Source organism: Mastigoproctus giganteus, chromosome 3 (assembly GCF_048544385.1).
Source record: "Mastigoproctus giganteus isolate SK-2022 chromosome 3, ASM4854438v1, whole genome shotgun sequence".
In the NCBI taxonomy this organism is placed as follows: domain Eukaryota; kingdom Metazoa; phylum Arthropoda; class Arachnida; order Uropygi; family Thelyphonidae; genus Mastigoproctus; species Mastigoproctus giganteus.
Window position 1 is genome coordinate 48,715,693 of NC_143577.1, and position 26,604 is coordinate 48,742,296.

Here is a 26,604-nt window from a genome sequence, read left to right on the forward strand (position 1 = left end):
ATTCTGCATTCATCCTTCTTGAATTTATGACTCTCATGTGTGTAGTCTGAGCAAGAGGAAGAATCAGTATTGAGATTGCTCAATACATTTAAAGTCTAAAATTCCTCAATCAGATCATCTCACAGGTGCCTAGTCTCTAGATGGTGCAATTTGCAGAATCGAAGTCTTTCTTGGTAAGAACCCCCCCCCCCTTGTTCCTCTTACAAGTCTTGTTGCTCTTCCCAGTACCCACTCTAGCAGCTTTACATCCTTTCTAAAATGAGGCCTACAGATCTGTATGCAGTACTCAAGGTGTGGCTTGGCCATTGCCTGATACAAAGGGATAATCACTGCCTATCCCTTTTCTAGCAGAATTCCTGTATATTATTGACAGAGCCCATGTTCTGTCCTGGCAGTCTGTCTGTGCTACTCATAGAACTGCATATCTGACTCCACAATTACCCCCATGTTTCTTTCATTTTGTTCATTTGTTAATATGATTATGAATGAACAAATGAAATCTGTTCTTTTATAATCATGTTAGCAACAGCTGGATGTTTTTATTTCATTTAAAGAGCCTGCATGCTATTTCATTTTATTTGAGCATTCTACCTCTGTCTCTGTCTTGACATAAGAGATTTTTTTGATCCACAAAACTTAACCAACTACTCGCTGGCTAAAGGCAAATTTCCACACATCTATTCTACAAATGTCTTTCCTCAGTTTGAATCTATGCCCCTTCAGGTTCTTAATCTGAGCAAGGCAAAGAATCCTATCAGCATTGAGCTTGCTCAACCCGTTCAAGGCCTTATACACCTCAATCAGATTACCTCGCATGTGCCTAGACTCCAGGTGCTACAATTTTCAGAACTTAAGCCTATCTTGGTAAGAGCATCCCTTTGTTCCCCTCACCAATCTTGTTGTCCTTCTTTGTACTTGTTCTAGAACTCTACATCCTTCCTAAAATGAGGCCTCCAGACTTGTACATAGTATTCAAGGCGTGGCCTGACTATTGCCTTGTACAATGTTATAATCAACTCCTTGTCCCTGCTAGCAAAATTTCTATATATCATTGACAAGACTTCGTAACCTGCTCTGGCAGCCCGTCTGCACTGCTCAGGGAACTTCATATCTGACTGCACAGATATGAAGTTCCCCCAGGTCTTTTTCACGCTCTACTTCTCTGAGTGTAGTACCACACATTTCGTACATTTCTCTTGGGTTACTGCTACCCATATGCAGTATTTTGCATTTGCCAATGTTAAACTTCAGTTGCCACTTTTCAGCCTATTTGCCCAACTTATCTAGATCCATTTGCAGTAGTATACTGTCTTTACTACTGCAAGTTAACAACCCTGTCAACTTTTGTGTCATCTGCAAACGTTTTCATTAAGCCTGATATACCCCCCATCAATATTGTTGGTGAGTACACAAAACAACAATGGGCCCAGCACCGAACACTGGGGAACTCCACTAATAACATTAGTCCACGAAGAGCAATGTCCATTGATTACCACTCTCTGTTGTCTCCCATTCAACCATCTCTTTATCCATTGTAGCAACTTGCCCTTAATGCCATACTGCTCCAATTTGTACAGCAGTCTTCCATGTGCAACTGTATCAAAAGCTTTCCTGAAATCCAAGTATGTGATATCAAAATTGTTTTTTGCATCCAGTTCTTTTGTGACCACATCATAGTATCTAATTAAGTTGGTCAGACAAGACCTCCCTTTAATAAACTCATGCTGTGTCTTAACAAGTACTGCAGTCTTGTCTAGATGATCCTGCATTGCTTCTTTAACCAGTGAGTCCATTATTTTACCCAGAACACAAGTTAAACTAACATGTCTATAGTTACTTTTTAACCCTTTGAACCCCTTTGTGAATTGGGGATTCATTTGCACACCTCCAGTCCATGGGGACCTCCCCCTTAGTCTAAGGAAGTTCTCATAATTATGGCTAAGGGTTTGCTTAGTTCCTTTGCTGCCTCCTTTAATATAACTGGATAGAAAAGACCCACTCCAGGTGCCTTCCTTATATTTAATTTCAGAAATTTATTCTCCACTTTGCTCTCAGTTATTCCAAAATCACTTAGCTTCCTGTTAAAGTTTGATAAGCTTCTGGCATTCCCCTCCTTGAATAACTCCTCATGTGGAATGTAGATGCAAAATACTCATTCAGTATATCAGCTGCCTGAGCATGATCATCAATAGTCGCACTGTCTTTGATGTCTTGACCAGCACTTCAAACTCATCAAATTTATTAACTATACTTCTATCATTGGTGTACATGCAAGTATACATGCACCTGTTCCTACTCTTAAGTTACCCTAACACAGTCCATGTGTTTACTTGTTTCACTATGACTCCCAGCAGTCTTGTAAATCCCCAGCAACTTGCTTTCCAGGCTGCTGCTTATTCCAATAGAAGCAGTGCAAGAATCACTTTTGCATCTGCTTGTGGCCACTGTTAATCTTTTAGTCTGTGTATCCCCTCAAGCTAGCAGTTTTCAACCCACCTAACACTGCCTCGATAGCATCAGCAAATATTCTTGCACCCTTTCTATTTAAGTGTACCCCCCCGTGCTGTAGAAACAGTCTTTCCGGTTAACAAGCACAGACCACACTGAAAAAAATTCTACCCCACGAGCCTTGCACAATCTCTCCGAATTGATTGACAAGGCTCTCATCAAATATGCCCTCCTATCAGGTCTGTTCAGAATTGCAGACACTTTCAAATTCAACCCTAGCTCGTGACTTTTTTTAACATTGACCTGTACTTGCTAATTAAATCTGCAGATCTCTTTACCATCATTTTAAGACCTACAGAGACAAGTGAATTAAAAACCAGTGAAGCAATAAGGGATTACATTATCAAGAACATGAAAGAAAGATTAAAGACAACCAAGATCAAATCTCTCAGAAAAGTGAGAAATAAGAGAGTGCTTTTAGAAACAGTTAACAGAGACATACAAACTGTTAGAGGACATCATCTCAGAGCTTATATTAAAGATAGAGATACTAAAGGGTAGAGGTACAAGCATCTTAATATTTGACATACGTAAAGAGACCACCAAGAAAGAGATCACAGAAGGAGCATATGATAAGAACATTGTCAACATACTTACTAGGGAGGAATTAAATGGAGTTCAAATTGTAGTACCAGACCAAAACTTGGTCCAGCACTGCAGTTAACTGGGTTTCAGATGTTTCTCTGAGAGTGTGGCACCACCTGAAACAACTGGGAAGAGTATACTTCAGGCGATCATTCCACAGATTCAAGGCACACATAGCCCTAACCAAATGTTTCAATTACCATTAATATGGTCACACCACCCAAACCTGTTCACAGAGGCACTCTACCTGTGGACACTGTGCCACAAAAGGACATGACTTCAAGGACTGTTTAAACAGGGTAGAGTCACCAAAACGTGCCAATTGCAAGACCCAAGGAAAGAAAGCAACCACTCCATAAGGAGCAATAAGTGCTCCACTTATCTGAGCACCTGAAACAAGCTAAGCTGAGAATTAATTATGGATATACACATGAGAAACAAAACAGCACACAGAAAGCTGAAAATAGCACATCTGAATACACAAAGATCCAGATCAGTTGTGGATCAAATAAGGAAAGTAATGGAAGAAAAAAACATTGATGTGTTGTGTGTTCAGGAGCTCTTACACTCTAAGGGGCAGGATACAGGACTAGCCTATTAACTACAGGATAACTGAAGCTAACACAGGAACAACCTGGGCCGGCATCATTATTCAGAATCGAGATTTACAAATCACCAAAACACCAACAATGACTAATCCACATGCAGCTTGTGCACAGATTGTCGGAGGGCATGGCTCACTGCACTTGGTGTCCATGTACTGCTTACCTGGCCAGAATATACAGGACAAGCTTCAATACCTGTGACAGGCTCTAATTCTATCAGATAAAGTACTAATTGCAATTGACTCAGACTGCTGGTCACCTGTGTGGTTTAATACAACACAACATCATAATGCCAACTCTCAGGGCCCTCTGTTAGAAGGGTTTATAGTAGCCAATAACCTCAGTTACGAACAGACCCAACCAGCCAACAACATTCAGCAGCACAGTGGGTGAGTGCAACATTGATATCACTCTTTCCATTGCTGCTCTGGCAAAAAGAATCCAGTGCTGGACTGTGCATGAAGAACTAAATACCTTGGATCACCATGTTATAACCTATACCTATACACTCAGCCACAGATTACAATCCAAACCAACAGCTGACACCCTGGATAATTCCTACTGCTCTTTTAAAACTGCAAAATGGCATCTCTTTAAACAACAACTAAATGCAGAACTCAGTGAAGAAAAAATACAGCAATTGCAGATAAACTACCAGAACAACAGCTAAACCTCCTACAGGAAATCATTCACAAGGCATGCAGAAAATCCATAAAGAAAAGAAAAACCAGAAATAGTCCCATGGCGGAACAATGAACCAGCACTTAGGATACAGGTGCATAAAGCAAGTTCAGCAAAATAGAAGCAGATGGCCTCCACAGGAAGTTAAATTCATAAGGAAAAAATACACAGACCTGAGAAATAAATAAAGAAACAAAGTCAAGAGGGAGGCCTGGAGAAAACCTTTTATGAATTTGAAGCAAACTCTTGCACAGAGGATGCAATTCACAAAATCATTGCTTCCATTTACTTAGGAGTTAATGAAGTACAGTGTACATGTAGAAAAGAACATATTTGCTTAAAAAAATATCACTAGAGTACTGCAGTTTAGCACAACAGATTTGGAACTGTGTTTAGAGAACAGTTATTACTGTATAATTTAAATAGAAATAAAGAACCAGAGGAGTAACACTTTTCTAGCTCATGCTTACAGTTAGTTAACTCCCAGTCCCATCTACAAGTGTCAAACTGCAGTGTAGCTAACCTAATGGAAGCTCTTTGCACCTTACATATCTGTAATAAAATTATCAAATAGATGCTTATCACTGGAAACATGAAAAGACTGGAAAGAATAACAAACAGTTTCCCCAGAAATGAGTTAATTAAACTATTCTAAACAGAAATCACTTTTTATCTAACAGAAATTACCGTTGGTAATTTGCACTTTCATCATGCATGTTTGATAGTACATTTCACAACGAATTTACTTTAAATAGTGTGCTATATTTAACTGCAAATACTGTATTAAATATGTTAAATACAGTATATAAAAGATAAAATTATTTTATTTTTACCCATTTTATTTTCAAAAGACAATGCTTTATGAAGTGTCATAAAAGTTTGTAAAGTAGAGATACAAGTTCATAAATTGAATGTCCAGTATCAAAAATCATAAGATTGAAAGTTTATAAACTGAGCGCTCACTATACTTCTACTAATTATGAAGTGACGTTAATGTTGAGTGTGTCATCATGCATTCATCATATAACAAAAGACAAAATATTTATAAATCTCAAGAAAATCCTTCTATTGCATAACTCTTCAGAACATATTATGAAGACAAATGGCATGGTGGCTCCTTCAAAATGGAGAGACACAGATAACTAAAATAACAGAATAAGATAACAGAAATCAGGCAACAACTCAGCATTGTTATGGGCCTATATGAGAGCTTGAAGGACAGGGTGGATGCCCTTAAAGGATCTACATTGAGAGGCCCACCAAGCTTTCAGCTGCCCACATCAATGTCAGAGCTTGCACTTGATCATCACGCAACACAGCGGCAACCCCCAAGGCAGAATGCGCTGGTCCCACAGGAACTAGTAGTTGTTGGTGACTCTATTGTCAGAGAAATGGGGACCGTGGTATATAAAAATGATAGGTGGAACAGGACCAGGGTATGTCTGCCAGGGGCAAAGGTTGCTGACGTAGAGCAGATATAATCTTTTAAGGGCACAAAAGGTGATATTGTTGTACACATTGGCACTAATGATATTAAGAGTAGGAGACCGGTGGAATTACTTAACAAGTACAGGTCACTGTTGAAAAAAAAGCCGTGAATTAGGGTTGAATTTGAAAGTGTCTGCAATTGTGCCCAGACGTGATAGGAGAGAGTATATGATGAGAGCCTTGTTGATCAATTCAGCCCTGGAAATATTGTGCAAGGCTCAAGGGGTAGAATTTTTTTCAGTCTGGTCTGTACTTGTTAACAGGAGAGACTGCTTCTACAGGGATGGGATACGCTTAAATAGAAAGGGTGCAAGAATATTTGCTGATGCTGTCGAGGCAGTGTTAGGTGGGTCGGAAAACTGCTAGCTTAGGGGGATACAAGGACTGATAGATTAACAGTAGCCACTGGCATAGGTGAAAGTGATTCTTGCACTGCTTTTGTTGGAATGAACAGCATCCTGGAAAACAAGATGTAGGGTATTTCAGAGACTGCTGAGAGTCATTGCGGTACAAGCAAACACATGGGTAGCTAAGAATAGGTACAGGTGCATGTATACTTGCATATACACCAACGCTAGGAGTTTGGTAAATAAATTTGATGAATTTGACGTATTGCTCAAAACATCAAAGGCAGATATTGTTGGGATATCAGAGACGTGGTGTCACACAGATATAAGGAATGCGGAAGTGGAATTTGGGGAGTACAATGTGTATCGAAAGGATAGACAGGATAGGAAGAGAGGAGGGGTTATGCTATTAGTTAAGAAACACATAAAATCCAAGGAAGTGAAGCCAGTCGACATCGCTGGACAGTGCAGTGTCAAGTCAGTTTGTGGTGACATAAGCATTGGGAGATCAAAATTGAGAGTAGGAGTGTGTTATAGGCCTAATGACTCTGATGAGTATAATAAGAAACTGTACAGGGAAATAGAGTGGGCCAGTAATTCAGAGAGTCTTATAATGGGGGATTTTAATTTTACAGATGTTGACTGGAATTTGTGGGTTGGTCACTCACACACTAGCAAGGCTTTTGTGGATTTATTGGATGATTGTTTTCATCATCAGCATGTTCGGGAGGCAACTAGAGGGAGTAATACTCTTGATCTGATTATCAGTAGTGATTCTTCATGCATTAAGAATCTGCAGATAAAGGAACAACTAGGTGGCAATCATCACAGTGTGCTGAAGTGGAATTTACTCAAAGAGGTAACTAACATCAGGGGTAAAGAGAAGGGTTTTTGCTTTCGTAAAGGCGACTACGGTGGTCTGAGACAGTATTTAAATTCTATGTGATGGGACCAACTGATGATGTTACCAACAGCTAATTCTAAATGGGAGGCATTCAAAGAATTTATCTTGGAAGCTACTAGGCTTTACATACCAACTAAGAAATATTGTTCAAGGTTTAGGTCTAAATGGATGTCAGATGAATTGAGACATATGGCAAGAAGAAAAATGCATGGGATACATAAATTAATGGGGGATATGGAAGCCTATGATAGATATAAGCTGGTCTGTAACCAAGCCACAAAGGAGATTAGTCAGGCAAAGGCAGAGTATGAGAAATATTTGGCAAAGGATGCAAATAAAAACAGCAAAGAATTCTTTACCTGTATAAACTCTAGAAGGAAAGGGATGAATCAGATTGGTACACTGGATATTGATGGTTCAACTGTTGATGATCCTGCACAGGTGACTAACAAACTAAATGAGTATTTTGCATCTAGATTCACACATATGGAGTTATTCCAGGAGGGGAATGCCAGAGGTGAATTAAACTCTGGCAGTGAACTAGATGATTTTGTAATAACAAAATTTAAGGAAAGTGAAGGAAAAATTGTTGAAGATAAACATAAAAAAGACACCCGGGATGGATGATCCCCAATTCACAAAGAAGGATCAAAGGGCGACATAGGTCACCCTTTTATCCTTCTTTGTGAATTGGGGTCACATTTGCAATTATAGACCTGTTAGTTTAACTTCTGTTACAGGAAAATTAATGGAGACACTGATTTAAAAAGCACTGCAGCATCATCTAGACAAGACTTCAGTTATAACTCGGACACAGAATGGTTTTGTTAAGGGAAAGTCTTGCCTGACCAATTTGATTGGATACTATGATGTGGTCACAAAGGAACTGGATGCAGGGAATAACTTTGATATCATATATTTGGATCTTAGAAAGGCTTCTGATACTGTGGCACATGGAAGACTGCTGCACATATTGGAACGGTGTGGCATTGGAGGCAAATTGCTGCAATGGATAAAGGGATGGTTGAGTGAGAGAAGACAGTGGTAATCAATGGACACTGCTCATCGTGGATTAATGTTATTATTGGAGTCCCTCAGGGTTCAGTGTTGGGTCTATTGTTGTTTTCTGTATTTATAAATGATATTGATGATGGTATATCAAGCTTAATGTCCAAGTTTGCAGACGATACGAAGGTTGCCAGGGTTGTTAAGGACACTAATGACAGTACACAGTACGCTGCTGCAACAGGATCTAGAAAAGTTGAGCAGATGGGCTGAGAGGTGGCAAATGAAGTTTAACATTGGCAAATGTAAAATACTACATATGGGAAGCAGTAACCCCAGAGTGACGTATCAACTCTGTGGTACTACACTGACAGTGGTAGAAAACGAAAATGACCTGGGGGTAATTGTGCAGGCAGATATGAAGTTTCCTGAGCAGTGCAGATGGTCTGCAAGAGTAGCTTATAGTTTCTTGTTAATGATAAACAGCAATTTTTCTAGCATGGATAAGGAGGTGATTATCCATTTGTATGAGGCAATGGTCAGGTCACACCTCAAGTACTGTATACAGGCTTTGGAAGCCTCATTTTAAGAAGGATATAGAGCTGCTGGAATGAGTACAGAGAAGGGCAACAAGATTAGAAATGGAACTAAGGGTTGCTCTTACGAAGAAAGGCTTAAGTTTTGCAAATTACAGTGTGTCTAGAGACTAGACACCTGCGAGTTGATCTGGTTGAGGTGTATAAAGCCTTGAATGGTTTGAGCATGCTCAATGTTGATGGGATTCCTCCTCTTGCTGAGAATAATCACCTGAGAGGGCATAAATTCAAATTGAGGAAAGATAGTTGTAGGATAGATGTGCAGAAGTTTGCCTTTAGCCAGCGGGTAGTTGGTTGGTGGAACAAACTTCCATTCTTTGTTGTGGAAGTTGATAGCCTAAATAAATTTAAGACTGAGCTAGACAGGTATTTGGTTGGAACGAACGGAGGGATAAAATGGGTGCTGGTTTTTTTTTTTTTTTTTTTTAGCTGATGCTTCATAAGCTTGCTGTCTTGCATCACATGCCTCTACTAATGCTAATAATTGACACACAAACAGTTTTATAAAATGAAAAATGATAAATAAATAAACAGCTTATGCAATTCTTTATAATGTTTAAGTGAAGTACAACATAATTAAAAATGAAGTGATATGACAAAACCACTGCTCTTTGAAAGAAAGTGCATGAATATACACAATGGATATTTGTGTGCAATTCAGAGAGTGATTGGACTAGTAATATGACTTAAGTGACATTGAGCATAGTATGATAGTCTGCACCAGATGTAATATCATTAGTATTGCTGCCTTGCTGGGGTGTTTTGCACTAGAGAGTACCGAAATAGGTCCAAGAAACAGAAAACATCCAATCAAAGTATTCCTGTGCCAGAGATCGCGTGTTGATATGTGAGTCCACTGTAGGTGAAAAGAATTGTGCAGTCTAGTGCGTATGCACGCACGCACGCACACACACACACACACCCCTCGACGTGGGCACCTGTACGTGGTGAGGGGACCTCCCAGTGACGCTGCTGGACTTCCAGACTAGCATCACTGGGATCCAACGCCCACAGCCCAGGTTCCAGGCTTACATCAATGGAATCCGGCGTGTTTGCCGTGCGCTGCGACCCGTGGAAATTCGGAAAGGGGGATCCTGGTGGTTGAGGGGCCCAGCTTCAATACACCACTTTGGCCCCTGCTTCGACAAGACGGGTGGTCCTGGAAGGCCCGGCTAGGATCAATCGGCTAGTAGGCTCGCCTGCGAGGGTCAACCGTGTCAATGCCACGCCCCTACCCTCATGGTCCGAGGGACAGGATTCAGGCTGGCGGCGGTGCGGGTATAGTGTCTGGGTAGCCCTGCCGTTCCACTCCCGAGCGCATTTATTGCATGCCGGGTAGTGGGCGTCCCTTTGGGCTCCGTGGTGGGTGGGGAGCCTGGGCACTGAACAATTTAAAAACCTCAATGAATCCTGATAAACTTATTTCTTCAGGGGCCCCAACCCGGTCCCTATCTGAAAACATAGACGGAGAGGCAGATAATATTATTGCGACAGAGGCAGCGAACTGAAACATCATCATCAGGGCCTGTCCCAAGATTTCTAATCATGCATTCCACCACTGAAAAACCGATTGGCAAAATGTCGCCCTTCTTCATACAGAAAGGGTTAGATGGGTTAGCAGGTTCTCCCAAATCAGTTAAGAGGCTCCGTTCTGGAGACCTCTTAATTGAAACTAAAAATGACAGGCAATCCGAACATCTACTCCGAATAACATCAATCGGAGGAATCCCTATAACAGTGACACCACACAGAACACTCAATTCATCGAGAGGTGTCATTTCGGAGTGGGACCTTCTCGACGTAACCGAGGAGGAAATCTGCTCCGAATTAAAACCCCAGGGAGTTATTGCCATCAAGAGAATTACTGCGCGAAGGGATGGAAAAATTGTTAAAACCAGGAGCGTTATCCTGACTTTTAACTCTCCTAAACCTCCTGATGAGATTAAAGCTGGATACATCAACTGTTCAGTGCGTCCATACGTTCCCAACCCTTTACGGTGTTTTAAATGCCAGAAATATGGACATTCTCAAATGGCCTGCCGTGGAGTCCTTGCATGCGCTCGATGCGGTGCAAAGGACCACGAAACAACAGCATGTTCAGCCGCAAAACCCACCTGTATTAACTGTGAAGGCGAACACCTGGCCTACTCACGAGCATGCCAGAGGTGGAAAGAAGAAAAAGAAATTCAACGGCTGAAGGCAGAGCTAAATATATCATACCAGGAGGCAAGGAAATCGGTCAAACCCCTGAATATCAACAGACCTACCTACGCCCAGAAGGTAGCAGGGAGATGTTCCGTCGGAACTCAGACGGACATGACCATTCCTCCAAAGGAGTCTTTCACTCCCATCGCGCGGTATCTCTTAAGTTCTGAAAAACCTGCACAAAAGGACCAATCAGCTGCCACTCCTATATCGGTACCTCCTAATGCTCCACAAGTAACAAAGATAATTATGAAAGAAAAGAATAAGAAAGGGGAAGTCCCCCCTAGTACCCAAGAAAAGATGGATGTCGAGCAGAAGGAGGTACCCGAAGATTCATTCTTGGAACTCTTTGCGGAGGAGGAAATGGACACGGGATAGCGTCCATTCTTCCCCAAAAAAGACAAATCCAAGACTGATAAAAGTAAGCCCTCAGCACCTCGGAAGCCACCTGATGGACCCACCAAGCCAAAATAATGGCTAAATTCCTACAGTGGAATTGTCGTGAATTCCGGCGAAATATTGATGACATCAAGGCCCTCCTGCAAAAGCACGAGCCAGTTTGCTTTTGCTTGCAGGAGACATACCTAAAGGCAAATGACGATCCCACGATGCATAACACCACAATTTTACGTAAGGATAGAATTGCGGATGGCTCTGTACATGGGGGAGTGGCTATCCTTGTGGGTAACCAGACCCCAGTGCAGCCCTTACTAATTACAACTAGCATAGAGGCTGTTGCAATTCACCTTACGGTGGGATTTTTATTAACCGTCTGCTCTATCTATTTGCCACCTGGGACTGACATCTCCCAGGCAGACCTTGATGATCTTCTTACGCAGCTGCCTCCCCCTTTCTTACTTCTCAAGGATCTTAATGGACATAACACCCTGTGGGGTAGTGCTAACATCAACGGAAGGGGACGAGTCATACAGCGTATGCTAAATGACAATGACCTTTCCCTTCTAAATACTGGAACAAACACCTTCTTCCACATGCCTACCCGTACTTATTCTGCCATTGATCTCTCTATCTGCTCCCCTTCTCTACTCCCTTCACTCACTTGGGAAGTGGAGGAGAATCCATACGGAAGCGATCACTTCCCTGTGATAACCTCGTTACACAGCGGGAGACCATGTCTTCCCTTCAGGTTACCACGGTGGAAGATTGATCAGGCTGACTGGACTGCCTTCCAACATCAGGCAAATTTTGATCTTAGCACAGTCAGTCAAGAGCCTATCAATGATGCAGTTAAGTACATTACAGAAAATACTGTCCAAGCAGCTGCAAATGCTGTCCCAAAAACATCAGCCCGGTTTCCACCATTTCCCAAACCTTGGTGGAATTCACAATGCACAGCAGCAAAAAAGGCTCAAAACAAAGCGTGGGGGATATTTCTCCGATATCCTACCACGACCAACCTTATAACCTTCAAACGTGCACGAGCCAAAGCACGATATATCCGTCGTCAGAGTCAAAAGGAATCGTGGATCCGTTTTACATCATCTATTAACCAGTCTACCAACTCTAAGGTAGTCTGGGATAAAATCCGGAAAATGAAGGGAAAATATACATCCCACCCTTCTTCAATCCTAGATTATAATGGATGCGCTATTGCAGATCCAACTGCAATAGCCAATTCTCCTGGGGAAACATTCTCTAACATCTCTGCAACATCTTCGTATTCCCCAGAGTTCCTGGTCCTGAAACATAAACTGGAAAAACAAGCACTTAATTTTAAGACCAAGGGCCTCTATCCCTGCAACGGGGCATTCACTATAGAGGAACTGAAAAGAGCCCTCACTGTTTCCAAAGCAAGCGCTGTTGGACCAGATGGCATCCATTATGAAATGATTAAACATCTTTCACCAAAATCTATGGATTGTCTGCTCCTTCTGTATAACAGAATCTTTACTGAAGGGCAGTTTCCGGACTCCTGGCAAAAGGCAATCGTTCTTGCCTTTCCTAAGCCAGGGAAGGATCCAAAAGTCACCACCAATTATCGTCCTATTGCTCTGACTAGCTGTCTGTGCAAAATCCTGGAGAGAATGGTCAATTCTCGTTTAATATGGTATTTAGAATCAAATGACCTTCTCTCCAGCATCCAGTGCGGCTTCCGAAGGAACCGGTCCACTTTGGACCATCTTATTAGATTGGAAGCATCCATCCGGGATGCTTTCCTAAAATGCGAACACTTGGTGTCGGTGTTCTTTGACATGGAGAAAGCGTATGACACAACTTGGAGATTTGGCATTTTAAAAGATTTACATAGCCTAGGCCTAAGAGGACATCTGCCCTTTTTTATTCAAAACTTTTTAGCCAATCGATCGTTCCAAGTTTGTGTGGGATCCTCACTCTCTCGCTCCTTTAGCCAAGAAGAGGGAGTACCACAAGGATCAGTATTAAGTGTCACGCTTTTCGCCATCAAAATAAATTCCATCACAGAACAACTTCCTCCAACTGTAAACAGTGCCCTCTATGTTGATGACTTTAGCATTTTTTGCCAGTCGTGCAACATGAGGGTTATTGAAAGACAACTGCAGAAAGCCATTGATAGTCTGAATTCCTGGGCACTTGCTAATGGCTTCAGGTTCTCGCCGGAGAAGACCGTTTGCGTATACTTTTGTCGCAAGCATAATCTTCATCCTGAACCTGAATTAAGGCTCGGGCAAAATGCTATTCCAGTAGCAGCGAACACAAAATTCTTGGGACTCATATTCAATAAAAAACTGACCTTCTTGGATCATGTTCGTCAACTCCGCACAAAGTGCACACGTGGACTTAACATTCTCCGCTCGCTCTCCTCTACATCTTGGGGAGCAGACCGATGTACTCTTCTTCGGCTTTACCGTGCACTTGTGCGATCCAAACTAGATTATGGGTCCCAGGTATATTCCTCAGCCAGAGACAGTGTCCTGCGGTGGCTGGACCCCGTCCATCATCAGGCCCTATGTATTGCTACTGGAGCATATCGCACATCTCCTGGCCAGAGCTTATACGTCGAAGCAAACGAACCACCGTTATCGCTTCGACGTAAGCAGCTGTCTTTAAAGTATGCTTTAAAACTGAAATCCCTGCCAGACCATCCTACGTGGCCATTCGTTTTTGAGCCACGGTGGGAAAATTTATACAATACTCGTAAGACTGCCAATCGTCCTTTTGGTATTCGTTTCCAAGAGCTACTCAAAGAACTTAATATCAAGGTAGACAAGGTTGCCTAAACATCAAAGCAACCCTTTCCACCCTGGCATGCTCGTGTCCCGGCATGCGACTTGTCGCTTAGAAACTGGGGAAAGTCGGACACTTCATCATGTGTCTACCTGCAGCTTCATTCAGCACATCGAACTGAATTTTCCGAATTCGCGCCAGTCTACACAGACGGTTCGAAGTCAGAATCATATGTGGGATCTGCTGCTGTCTTTACAGACAGCACTACATCGGAGCAGATTCCCTCTGAATGCAGCATATTTACTGCAGAGCTGCACGCTATAGAGTTAGCCTTGGATCACATTAGTGAATGCCAATACCAACGGTTCATTTTATATTCCGACTCTCTCAGCGTGTTACAGGCTTTAATATCTGTGAGATATAATCCTCATTCAGTTCTGTCTAGTATTCAGCAGAAGATTCACTTCCTCCGTGGACGTGAATATGATATTCGCTTCTGCTGGATTCCCAGCCACATTGGGATTAGGGAAAATGATTTGGCTGACGCCGCAGCCAAATCAGCAATTCCCAATAATAACCGCTGCCTGTTAGTCCCCTATACAGACTACAGGCAAATAGTACATCAAAAGATACATTCCCAATGGCAGGATTCGTGGAATAGACAGAGTGCGAATAAATTATATCGTATAAAGCCTGTAATTGAACCGTGGCAGTCTAGTCTGTGCAGGAATCGTAAGGAGGAAGTTGTACTAGCTCGTCTCCGCATAGGACACAGTCATCTTACACATTCTTTTCTGCTGAGGGCAGATGACTGTCCTATGTGCGAGCAATGCGACACCTTTTTATCCGTTGAACATATTTTATGTGATTGTACCAGTTTTAGAAATGCTCGTCATACCGCTTTTAATCATCTGACTGAGCCGTATACACTCAGTCAGATTTTATCTGACAATGACCATGTGTCTGCTATTTTTAGTTTTCTAAAATCAGTAAACCTTTTTACTAACATTTAAAAAAAAAAAAAAAAAAAAATCTTTTTGTTATTTACTGATATTTGTCTTTTACAATTTATACTTGTTTTTGTACCCGGACTTAGCGACCTAATTCTTTAGGTCACTGAAAGTTTTACCTTTTATAACAATTTTTTGGCGCATTATAGCCTTAGTCGCTGATGCGCCAATAAAACTCTATCAAACAAACAAACAAACAAAACACACACACACACACACACACACACACACACACACACACACACCAACCAATCTTGTTAGCTAAAAACAAACAGCTACAGATAAAATGGACAAACACAGGGGTGCTTATTGGACATTTGAGAAGTAAAAAAGGTCATTTGTTGAGTGAATTTCAATTCCAGTTGCTTTCAGCAGATGGCCAGAACAGGGTATTGATTCATGTTGAGACAGCAGCATGAATTGGCCCATCACGTGAGGTTACATTGCAAAAGTGTCATGGTGTTTAGAATTTTTTGTGACACGAGTTGTGCTTCCTGATGCCTGTGGATCAATTTCTGAATGCCACAGTCTACTTATATGTTGTTGTTAACCAGTTGCATCCCTTCATGCCCACAGTTTATTTACCTAATGATCACTTACACAAACTGATGTACCGTGGATTGTTTGGGAATAGTTGCAAGAATATTTTTAGGCACCAAGGAAGTGTTACTTATTCGAAAGTGCAAGGCTAGGTAACTCAATTCTCATATCATATTGTGAAGGATTTCACAATATGAGATGTCAAAGTAATGATACTATGTTGTAAATCTTGTTTACTCCCATGATTAGTTTACTGCTTATCAAAATTATGCCCTTGAATATCATTTTGATATGCAGTGAACCCAATATGTATTAGTAAATTCCCACAGTCAGAGGCCTAAAAAAGGCCATAAATGCAATATGAAAAATGATAGATGTAAATAAAACTATGAATTAATCCAAAAGACAACTCAAGTTAATGTAATACAATATAATACTATATCATTAATATGTAATACGAGTATTTTTTAAAAATATTAAATTTAGTAATTGCTTTTCAGCAAAAAAAAAAAAAAAAAAAAAAAAAGTATAATGACCATTGCATAAGCGTAGTAGCGTGTGCGCGCGCGCGCACACACACACACACACACACACACACACAGGTTGACTTTGGTTGAAGTCATGTAACTGCTAGATATGGTAACAATTGTACTTTGTCAAAATGATTAGTTGTAAACTTCTAACTTATGTAGTCATGAGTGTATAAACAGAACTTAAGGACCATGTTCTTCTTGTATTCCCTTTCATCTGTAAGATGAGGCAATTATTTAGAGAGAGAAAGAGAGCGCATGCAGGAGCGTGAAATAAACACAAAAAACATTTTGTTTGGGTCCCAGATCCATTGCAGTTGTGCAGGGTTAAAATATATTTTTAAAGACATGAAGAAAGAATGAAATTAAAATATAAATGTAGCTGTTCTTCACAATTTAAGATTGTTTACAACCTTGAATGCATTATTATATATCAACAAATCATTAAAAGTTAAAACAGATATTTTCCTCACTCTCTATAGTATAACAGCATAAACTGAAAACAAAACAATATTTCAAAAATATTTTGTGTAGTATTTTAAAAAAAAACAATTACTTCTCTTTTCTTAAGGATTAAAACAATTTACATTTGAATTTTATCATCTGATATATTGCTAAATGAAAGAAAGTTTAGTCTTTTCATGTGGGTTTGTAAAATAAACTGATATATACACACAGCATATGTGGGTGACTCTATCCATCAGTTCCTTGATTGATTGTTTCAGATAATCAACATCCCACTGTATTTAAATCTATTTCTGCATAATTCTGAAATATATCTGACACCATTTGTTATGAAATTTGTCATCAGCACCTTCATACCTTCTGTTGCTAAGTCTTTTCTGGTAAATCCTTATCCTAGCTAGTTATGCAAATTTGATGGTTACAGTAGATTTTAGATAATAATTTTAATGAAATAAGTTGAATTAGTTAAGAGATAATTGAAATAGTAATTCTCTAAAGTGAAGTTTGCAATATTTCACTCTAAAGTGAAATGTTGCTGAAGATCCAGAGATATTTTCCTAGTGCTGCTTTCTTATTGCTGATGCACAGTCATCCATGAGATACTTGTATGAGGTTTTCTAAAACACTGAATTTAGATGGCATAATTAAAAAATAATTGAATCTTCCCATGGGTCACAGTGTACTTTTTCAGACTCAAAATCTCTAAGTGGAATAACTTATTATTCTTCAAAAAAGCATGAGGTCAGCCTAAAGCCCATTCAACATAGCTGAGAACTTCTCAGCTAAGTTTATGCCTGACATAAAAATATTCATTAGATCTTATTTTCTAAAGAGGAGTGAATTACTCTCAGAACTTAAGCACACAATGAAAATAATATTATTAGTTATGAGGATTAATAATAAACCTACTAGATACTAAATTCTGAAGTCATAGTTAAATATTATCATGGAGTCATTCCATGCAATTCTGGCACAGTATAGAAAGTGTGTTGGAGAGGCAGAGAGGAATGTTACTTATATTTAATAGTTCCGTCAGTCTTTGAGTTCAGGATAGCCTTAAAGACATGAAAAATACATGGACATGTGCAAAATTATTTTTAATCTTCTTGGATTAGACTGATTGTAATCAATTCATTAATTTTAAAAATATGCATCCTTTAATTTACAGAAAATGGGATGTTAAACACTGTAAACGAGTCATCTCAGCAGTCTTTAAATAGAACACCTACAAGCAGTTTGCAATTTCATAGTTTGCATGGACGTAATGCCCGTATTCTTACAAATGGGTATACTGCACTTCGCCCAAATGCTGATGGAGAATTTAATGATGCAATTGTCATCAGCAATAGGCAACTGAAGGATGGAGAAATGTTTGAAGTTGTAATTGAACAGATGGTTGATAGATGGTCTGGTTCCATAGAAGCAGGTGAGTTTGAGATACTTAAATTTATTTAAACTGGGTATATGGTAGTGAAATCTTGTATCATTTTCAGTTTTCTGTTGAATTTAGTGCTCTGTTAACATATGTGAATGAAACCGAATGCAAAATGCTGTTTTTTTATTCAGTCATTACTTGTGTGATTCTAAATATGTGACTAGAATGAAGGATTGATTAAAGACTGATAGCAGATGAGCTGGTGCAATCTCACCTTTTCCTAATTTTTTAAGTTCAAAATTCATATGATCTGTTTAGAAAAATGATGAAGAGCAATCAGCAAAATGAATGTATAAATTAATCCTTTGAGTGACTGAATGGCAGGGATCAAGCTAAAAATAAAAGGCCTACCTTTAATTTATGCAAGATCGTCATACGTGAATATATATCCTTGGAAAACACACCCATATGTAAGTTCCCCAGACAAAAAATTAGTCACCTATGTAATTTTTCGATTAATAATATAATCATCCTTTAGTATGAATTACTTCATCAATTGATTATTCGCCTAGACCCCTTAAATATTTTATATTAGTATTAGGGCATTCTGAAAAAAATTGCTTCTAAAATTCATTGTTTTGTGGATACTTTCATTTTGTTTTCACTTTTCATTCAAGATAGTCTCATGTATTCTTAAGAGGATTTAAATCTGGTGACTTGGCTGATCAGTTTAAATGCCCTACCATGCCTTTGTGTTCCTTGTACTAACTTAAAACTGTAATGGCCCTGTGAACTGGACACTTGTCATTCTCAAATATAGGTGACTTGAAACCATGAGTGACACTTAAAGATTTGGCAGAAAGCAAAGCCTAATCATCCAGGATATTTGTATCTTGGTTGATATTTCAAGCAAGGGACCAAGTTCATGTTAGTTGAAAGATCCCCAAAGCATAACTGACCCAGCACCATTACCACCATCTTATATAAAACCTTGCATTCAGTTTGGATGAAATGTCTTATTGGCAAAATTTGGATTCATCAGACCCCATCATAGTTGTCCAGTCATCAAAACCTTTCACCCCATATTAGCCATGCTTTTTTATGTGCAGCTGTTAACATTGGTCTTTTTCAGGGGACGCTGCCCCAGATATCCATGTTATGCAATTCTCTTCACAGTGTTTTCTCAGCAGTCTTCTGATAAGGTCCTCGGTTAACTGTTTGCAGCAGGTCTTGTCTTGTTTGAAATTGCTTTTTGTTAACTAGATGTAGTATTTATCATCACTGATCATGATCACTTAGCACAGACTTTTGATCCCAATTTTGCCACTGGTTTCAAGTTGATTTTGACTTGCACCTGAAGAACTCTTATTACTGTTCCTTCCGAAACACCCTCAAGTTCAGCTGAATTTTTAATACAATGTCCTTTAGACTTACCAAATGTTATCACTTCTTGTTTGCCACTCATTAACATCTTTTCTATGCCTTTCTTGTCTTTCTTAGTGGACACTCTTGCTTCTTCAGAGAAAGGGTAAACTATATACTCTAATTTCAGTGCTGTAAGCAAACAAGCATAGAAGATACATGTGTTCAATCTGTTATATACCCTAAATACTTAAAGAGAATAATTTTTTGTCTTGTGTTCTTATCTAGTAATACATATTACTAAGCCACATCAAACATTACTCATTGGTTGTACTTAAATCATCATCAGCCATTTTCAATCCACTGCAGGATGAATGCCTCTCCGGCAACTTTACAATTCCTTCTGTTTTGTGCAATGGCCATCTCTGTTGTTGTCTTCCAGGTTTCCTTCTAGCTCCTCTTGGGTACCATTATGTTATTTTCTTAGTCCATCTGTCATCATGTCTTCGAGCAATGTGTCCTGCCCAAGACCATTTTAGTTCTTTAGTTTTGATAAGAATATCCTTTAATTGAGTTTTCAGCCTGATCCATGTGTTTCTCTTCTTATCTAACAGTCTGATTCCTAATATAATTTGTTCCATTCTTCGCTGTGTAGTTCTCAGCTTCTCTTCCATTCTTTTGGTGAGTGCCCACGTTTCACTTCTGTAAGTCATTAAATGTCAAAGCATTCTCATGCCATATTGAGAAGAAAAATTGATACTATTATCTTTTTTCCTTTTTTTTTATTACTAAGTAACATGGTTGAGTAAAAGCTTATAATTGATTGAAATATTTAGTCAGCTTGATCCACAATTTCATTATGCCATAAAATCCTTTGTCTCATAATTATTATTTTTATTTTTTTATTACAAGGAAGTGGTGGCACTCTGCCCTAATCACAACCAACATGGTGGCACAGGAACAATTTTTTTTTTTTTTTTTTAAATTCTGCTTGCAGACCTTTCCCTAAAGAATTCAGTACTTAGTACAGTAGAATGTCGATTATCTGAACTCATTGGAGCCAGGGTTGGTTCAGTTAATCAAATATTTCAGATAATCATACATACATTAGAATACCCAGTTTATGCAAAACAAAGTGTAATTAGGCCTACAATTAAATTATTGTACACACAAGATTATTACTGCTGTATTTTGAAATACGAAGTATTATAAAAAATAATATAATTGTTTTAGGAAATGGTTTGTAAACAATAACCAAAACATTTTGAAAAAACAATGTATATTATATTTATTTTGAACTTACTTAATTGTTTTACATGGTTTCAACTAAAACACACTTTTTTTACATAAACAGAAATAAACAAACATAAATAAGAGTATAATGAATCTTGAGTATAATGAAACACAAATAAGATTATAATGAATAAGAGTATAATGAATCTTGGGAAGGTTTATTTTTTAAAATATGTAGGTGGTAGATGACTCTCATCAACTGGTGAAATATCACCACTTTGCTTATTGAAGGCTTGAAGTGGTGAAACCCATGTTTAGTCTCCAGAGCTAAGTTCTAGTCAACATTTCCCCATCTCTTCCATCATGTAGTATGATTAATGTCTTTTGAGGTTATGATGAACACCATGGCAGGATCTATACGTCCTTACATTTCGACGGTACAGCTCTAAAACAGTGTTAGCAAGCCGGCTGCTAGTTAGTACACCAGACCGAACTTATTGGTAACTCTCCAGGAGGCTTCTGAATCAGCTAGTGTATAATCCTGCTGCCTCTAGTCTGCCTAATAGTGATTGGAGAGAGTCCAAGTAGCGTGTATGCGGGGGACATTGTCAAGGATCTGGGTATATTAACATTAGCATTAGTAGAGGCATACGATGCAAGAAAGCAAGCTTATGCAGCATCAGCCAAAAAAAACCCTCCCATTTCACCCCTCCATTACAAATGCCTGTCCAGCTCAGCCTTGAATTTATATAGTCTATCAACTTCCACAGCAAAAGATGGAAGTCTGTTCCACGAATCAATCACCCACTGACTAAAGGCAAATTTCTGCACATCTGTTCTACAACTGTCTTTTGTCAGATTGAATCTGTGTCCTCAGGTTCTTAATCTGAGCAAGAGGAAGAATCCCATGAGCATTTAGCTTGCTCAACCCATTCAAGGCCTTATATGCCTCAATCAGATCACCTCGCAGGTGCCTGCTCTTCAGGTGCTGCAATTTGCAGAACTTAAGCCTTTCTTTGTAAGAGCACCCCTTTGTTCCCCTCACCAATCTTGGTACATTTCTTTGTACTCGTTCTAGCAACTCTACATCCTTCCTAAAATGAAGCCTCCACGCCTGTACACAGTATTCTAGGTGTGGCCTGACCACTGCCTTGTACAACAGGATAATCAGATCCCTGTCCCTGCTAGCAAAATTGCTATATATCATTGACAAGACTCCATGACCTGCCCTGGCAGCCCATCTGCACTGCTCAGCGAACTGCATATTTCACTGCACAATTACCCACAGGTCTTTTTCATTTTCCACCTTCCTGAGTGTAGTACCACACAGTTGGTACGTTTCTCTTGGGTCATTTCTACCCATATGCAGTACTTTGCATTTGTCAATGTTAAAATTCAGTAGACACTTCTCAGCCTAACTTATCTAAATCCAGTTGGAGTACCATACTGTCTTTACTGTTGTTAACCTTTGTATCATCTGCAAACTTGGACATTAATCCTGATTGATCCATTAATGTCCATTAATCCTTGGACATTCATCCTCAATATCATTGATGAAAACACAAAATAACAATGGGCCCAGCACCAAACCCTGAGGAACTCCAATAATAACATTTGTCCATGAAGAGCAGTGTCCATCGATTACCACTCTCTGTCATCTCCCACTCAACCATCCCTTTATCCATTGTAGCAACTTTCCCTTAATGCCATACCATTCCAATTTGTACAGCAGTCTTCCATGTGCAACAGTATCAAAAGCTTTCCTGAAATCCAAGTATATGATATCAAAATTATTTTCTTACCATGTGTACGCCATATCCAATAATTTCATTATTTCATACAGCATGTCCCTCCACCCACTTTTTCTTACTAGTGAATACACCATGAATTGTCAAACTAATAGAGCAAACTTATCTGCTAAAAGATGTAACCCTCCCAAACATTTCTTAGTTCATTTCACAAATATTCGTGGTCTCAGTTCTAATCTCAGTGATGTCCATTTTCACTTAGAGTCTGCCAAACCCTATGTACTTTTTCTGACAGAATCTCAGTTATCAGTTGATTCAAACACTGTTCATCTCAGTTGCCCAAATTATTTGCTGTATGATTCCTTTTGCCTCAAAGGTGGTAATTGTGCATATGTCAGTTCCAATATTCCCTGTCAGAGACTTGGTAATTTGGAATCTCCTATTTTCGATCTTCTCTAGCTTGAAATATTTCTACTTCATTCTGTCAGATTCATCTATTGCCTCTACCGTTCGCCTCTGTGAGCAGGAGTGACAGTGTGTAGCACACGCTTCTTGATTAGACCAGGGTTTGAGCCCGTGCCCACCACATACGAGGATGCGGAAAGGTCAGAGAATAACCACCGCATATCCCTGGAGCAATATGGCCTTAGTTGCTAATGCTCTTAAAAACCAAATAACACAGCAACCTCTACCATTCTCCCAACTCACTAATCATTTGGAACTCTTTCATTTCCTCTCTTTGGAACTTGACTTTCTCCAGTCCAACTTTCCTAATGGTGAGGTAATTTTCCTTGGTGATCTTAATTTTCACAACTCCAGCTGGCTTCCATTTTCTAGTCACAAAGACCCAGCTGGTCGAGATGCTGAGTCTTTTGCAATTACTAATGACCTCGCACTGATTGTTCATTTACCTACCAGAATACCAGACAATCCTAACCGTACAGCCAAGGCACTTGATCTTTTTCTCACAAACAACCCTTCTAAGTACACGGTCAAAGTGAGTGGTCCTTTAGGTACCTCAAATCGCAACTTGGTGATTGTCTCTTCTCCAGTGGACCCTTTATCTATTCTGAACCTCATGTTGTTTGGCATTACAAGAATGCAAAATGGGATGACCTGTGTGATTTCATTTCTTCTTTTCCTTGGGTCAAAGTGGACCCTTTATCTATTCTGAACCTCATGTTGTTTGGCATTACAAGAATGCAAAATGGGATGACCTGTGTGATTTCATTTCTTCTTTTCCTTGGTTGGATTACTGTTTCAAAACTTCTGATGTCAATGTTTGCTCTGATCGTGTCAGTAAAATTATTCTTATAGGAATGGAATCCTTTATTCCACAACCCACCTTAAAATCTCGTCCTTTGTCTAAACCTTGGTTTTCCAATAAACGTGCTAAGGCTGTTCAAGAGAAGAATGTTGCATATCGAAATTGGCTTGTTTCTAATTCTTCAGTTTCATTTTCTGTCTACACCAAAGCTCGCAACAATTGTAAAGCAGTTATTAATCAGTCCAAACTAGATTTTGAACAGGCTAAGAGTAGAAAACTTGCTTCTTGCGCTAATGGTAGCTGAGCATTCTGGTCTCTCGCCAAAGCTATTGGCCACAACTTTTTGCCCATCTCTGCTCCCACCTCTGTCAAAACCAGATGGTTCTATTGTCACTTCATTCAATGATAAAGCCAACCTGCTAGCATCCCATTTTTCTTTCAACAACATTCAATATTAATGATTTTGGGTAAACACCTCCCACCATTCCCAACACGCTCCATTCAATGCCTCCTGTAGTCTTCCGTCTAAGGGATGTCAGAAGAATTTTGATGAATCTTGATGCTAAGAAAGCTCCAGGTGCTGATGCTATTTCTCCACTTGTTCTCAAAACCTGTGCTCCTGTTCTTACTCCTATTCTTTGCCGCCTTTTTTTCATTTTCTTATTCCAAAGGTGTTTTTCCTTCTGCTTGGAAATTTTCTCATATCCAGCCAGTTCCTAAAAAGGGTGACAAATCACAACCATCCAGTTATCATCCCATTGAAATTACTTCTACTCTTTCTAACGTAATGGAGAAATCAATTAACCACCAACTCTTAAACTATCTAGAAGCCTTCTGTCTGATCAACGATCGCCAGTATGGATTCTGTCAGTGTTGATCCACTTGTGATATTCTGGTTTGTGTTACCCATTTATGGACAAATTCAGTGGAAATGTTCGGTGAAACACAAGCCGTTGTTCTTGACATCTCAAAGGCTTTCAATCATGTTTGGCATTAAGGTCTTCTAAACACGCTTCCATCTTATGGTTTGGCAACTGTTTTTTGTAATTGGTTATCCAGTTTTCTCTCTGACTGCCATTGAGGGTGATGGTAGATGGCTCTCTGTCTTCTAACTTCTCCACTAATGCTGGTGTTCCCCAAGGTTCAGTTCTTTCCCACAATCGTTTCCTCTTGTATATTAATTACCTTCCATTGACTTGAAATCCTATCCATAGTTTTGCTGATAATAGCACATTGCATTCCACTTTCCAGTTTGAGAAACCTTTCCCTGCTCAGTCAGTTTCAACTTCTCGAATATCTGCTACCAATTCCTTAAATGCCAATCTCCAGGTAATTCTTCAGTGGGAAAAAGACAACTTAGTTGATTTAAATCCTTTTAAAACTCAGTCCTGTCTTATATCTTGCAAAATGGATTCTTCTGCTCCTATGCTTATCTTTGGTGACACTCCGATTTCTAGGCAAAATGATCTCTCTTGGCACAAGCACATTACAAATATTGCTTCCTCGGCATCTAAAAAAACTTGGTTTTTCTCTTTTGCTCTCGGTGTTACTTTTCTCCAAACAGCTGTTCACTCTGTACAAATCGCAAATCTGTCATCGTGGAATATTGTTTACACATCTGGGGCAGTGTCCCCAAAACCTTTCTCAGGCTTCTAGATTCCATTCAGAAGAGAGCAATTAGGTTAATTAATGACTCATCTCTAACAGAGTCTTTCCACTCTCTGTCTCATAGACGTTCTGTTTTTGCTGCATGCGTTTTCTACAGATACTTCCATGGGCACTGTTCTTCTGAATTGGCTTCTATAATTCCTGCTCTCTCTTTCAAAACAGTCCACACACGTGCAGCCACCAGCCAACATCCATTAACTGTCCAACTTCAAACTCAAAGAACCAACTTTTTATCTTCCTCGTTTATTCATTCAACTGCCATTTTCTGGACCAGCCTTCCTTCATACGTATTTCCTGAAAATTACAGTCTACAGAAGTTCAAGTTCAATGTCAACAAATATCTTGTTTTGTCTTTTCAACCTCTAGTTCTAACACCTCTCATATTTGGGGTTTTCGTAATAATAATAAAAACAAAGTCTTGGAATTTTTCTTTGAACCATGCGAGATTGTCTTTTTTTTCTCTCATCCTCTTTAATAGCAGTATCTCCCCTTAGAACTGCATTCAGACTGTTGCTCACACCATGCCATTGCAGTTTCTAGTACAGCGAAGGCCTCCACGTGAGTGGGCCCCCACTCACTTCCTCCTTTTCTTCGGTTAAAATATGATAACCAGAATCATCAGTATCATTGTTTAACCATGCCTCTGCATCATCTTGCCCATACTTGGTAAAACTGGGAATCCTTTTTTTTTTTGAGTCATTAATTGTCTAACTTTGAAGCAAACTTCAAAATTTCATTTTTTCTGCTCTTTATGTCAGATATGGTTGCTTTACCAACATTAAAAATCTTAGCAAGAGTTACACCGGCTTTGCCCTTTGCCAGTCTATTAATAATTGTTATCTTGTCTTCTATCGACAACTCATTGTGGTTTCTTTTGCCTGTAGATGCCATTATTAACACAAAGGGACAGCAGTATTAAAATTAAAAAGCAGAATGACACAGTATGTCACTTTGAAATAGCCATGAATAAAAACTCGAACATTGAGTGATTAGAAACAAAACGCCTGCAATAGCCTCACACTGCAGTGGCTCGCAGCATAGTGAGTGAAAGTTAACTATCTCCCCCTACCATACTCACACACTCACAACAGACAATGGTACAACAGACAGTGACACATCAAGGTCACGAGAGACTGTCCTGGGTCCCCACAGTAGCTAAAGCCAACATTTGATTTTTAACTTCTGTAATGACAAATTAAAACTATTTCTACGCTATACTGCATATATCTTTGAAAAAATAACTCCAAACAAATGCATTAAGTGGCAGGAGTAATATTGCAGCATAACAGCCAGTGCACTAAAAGTTGATACTGTAAT

At 39.5% G+C, this 26,604-nt stretch overlaps 1 protein-coding gene across 1 annotated transcript in view; it reads left to right on the forward strand.

Moving 5' to 3' along the window:
- Neurl4 (neuralized E3 ubiquitin protein ligase 4) overlaps window positions 1–26,604 on the forward strand; it is a 636,447-nt gene that overhangs the window by 192,642 nt on the left and 417,201 nt on the right. Inside the window, exon 10 of the mRNA XM_090369970.1 lies at window positions 17,803–18,060. Coding sequence (XP_090226096.1) covers window positions 17,803–18,060 — 258 coding nt within the window. The remainder of the gene's footprint in view (window positions 1–17,802; window positions 18,061–26,604) is intronic.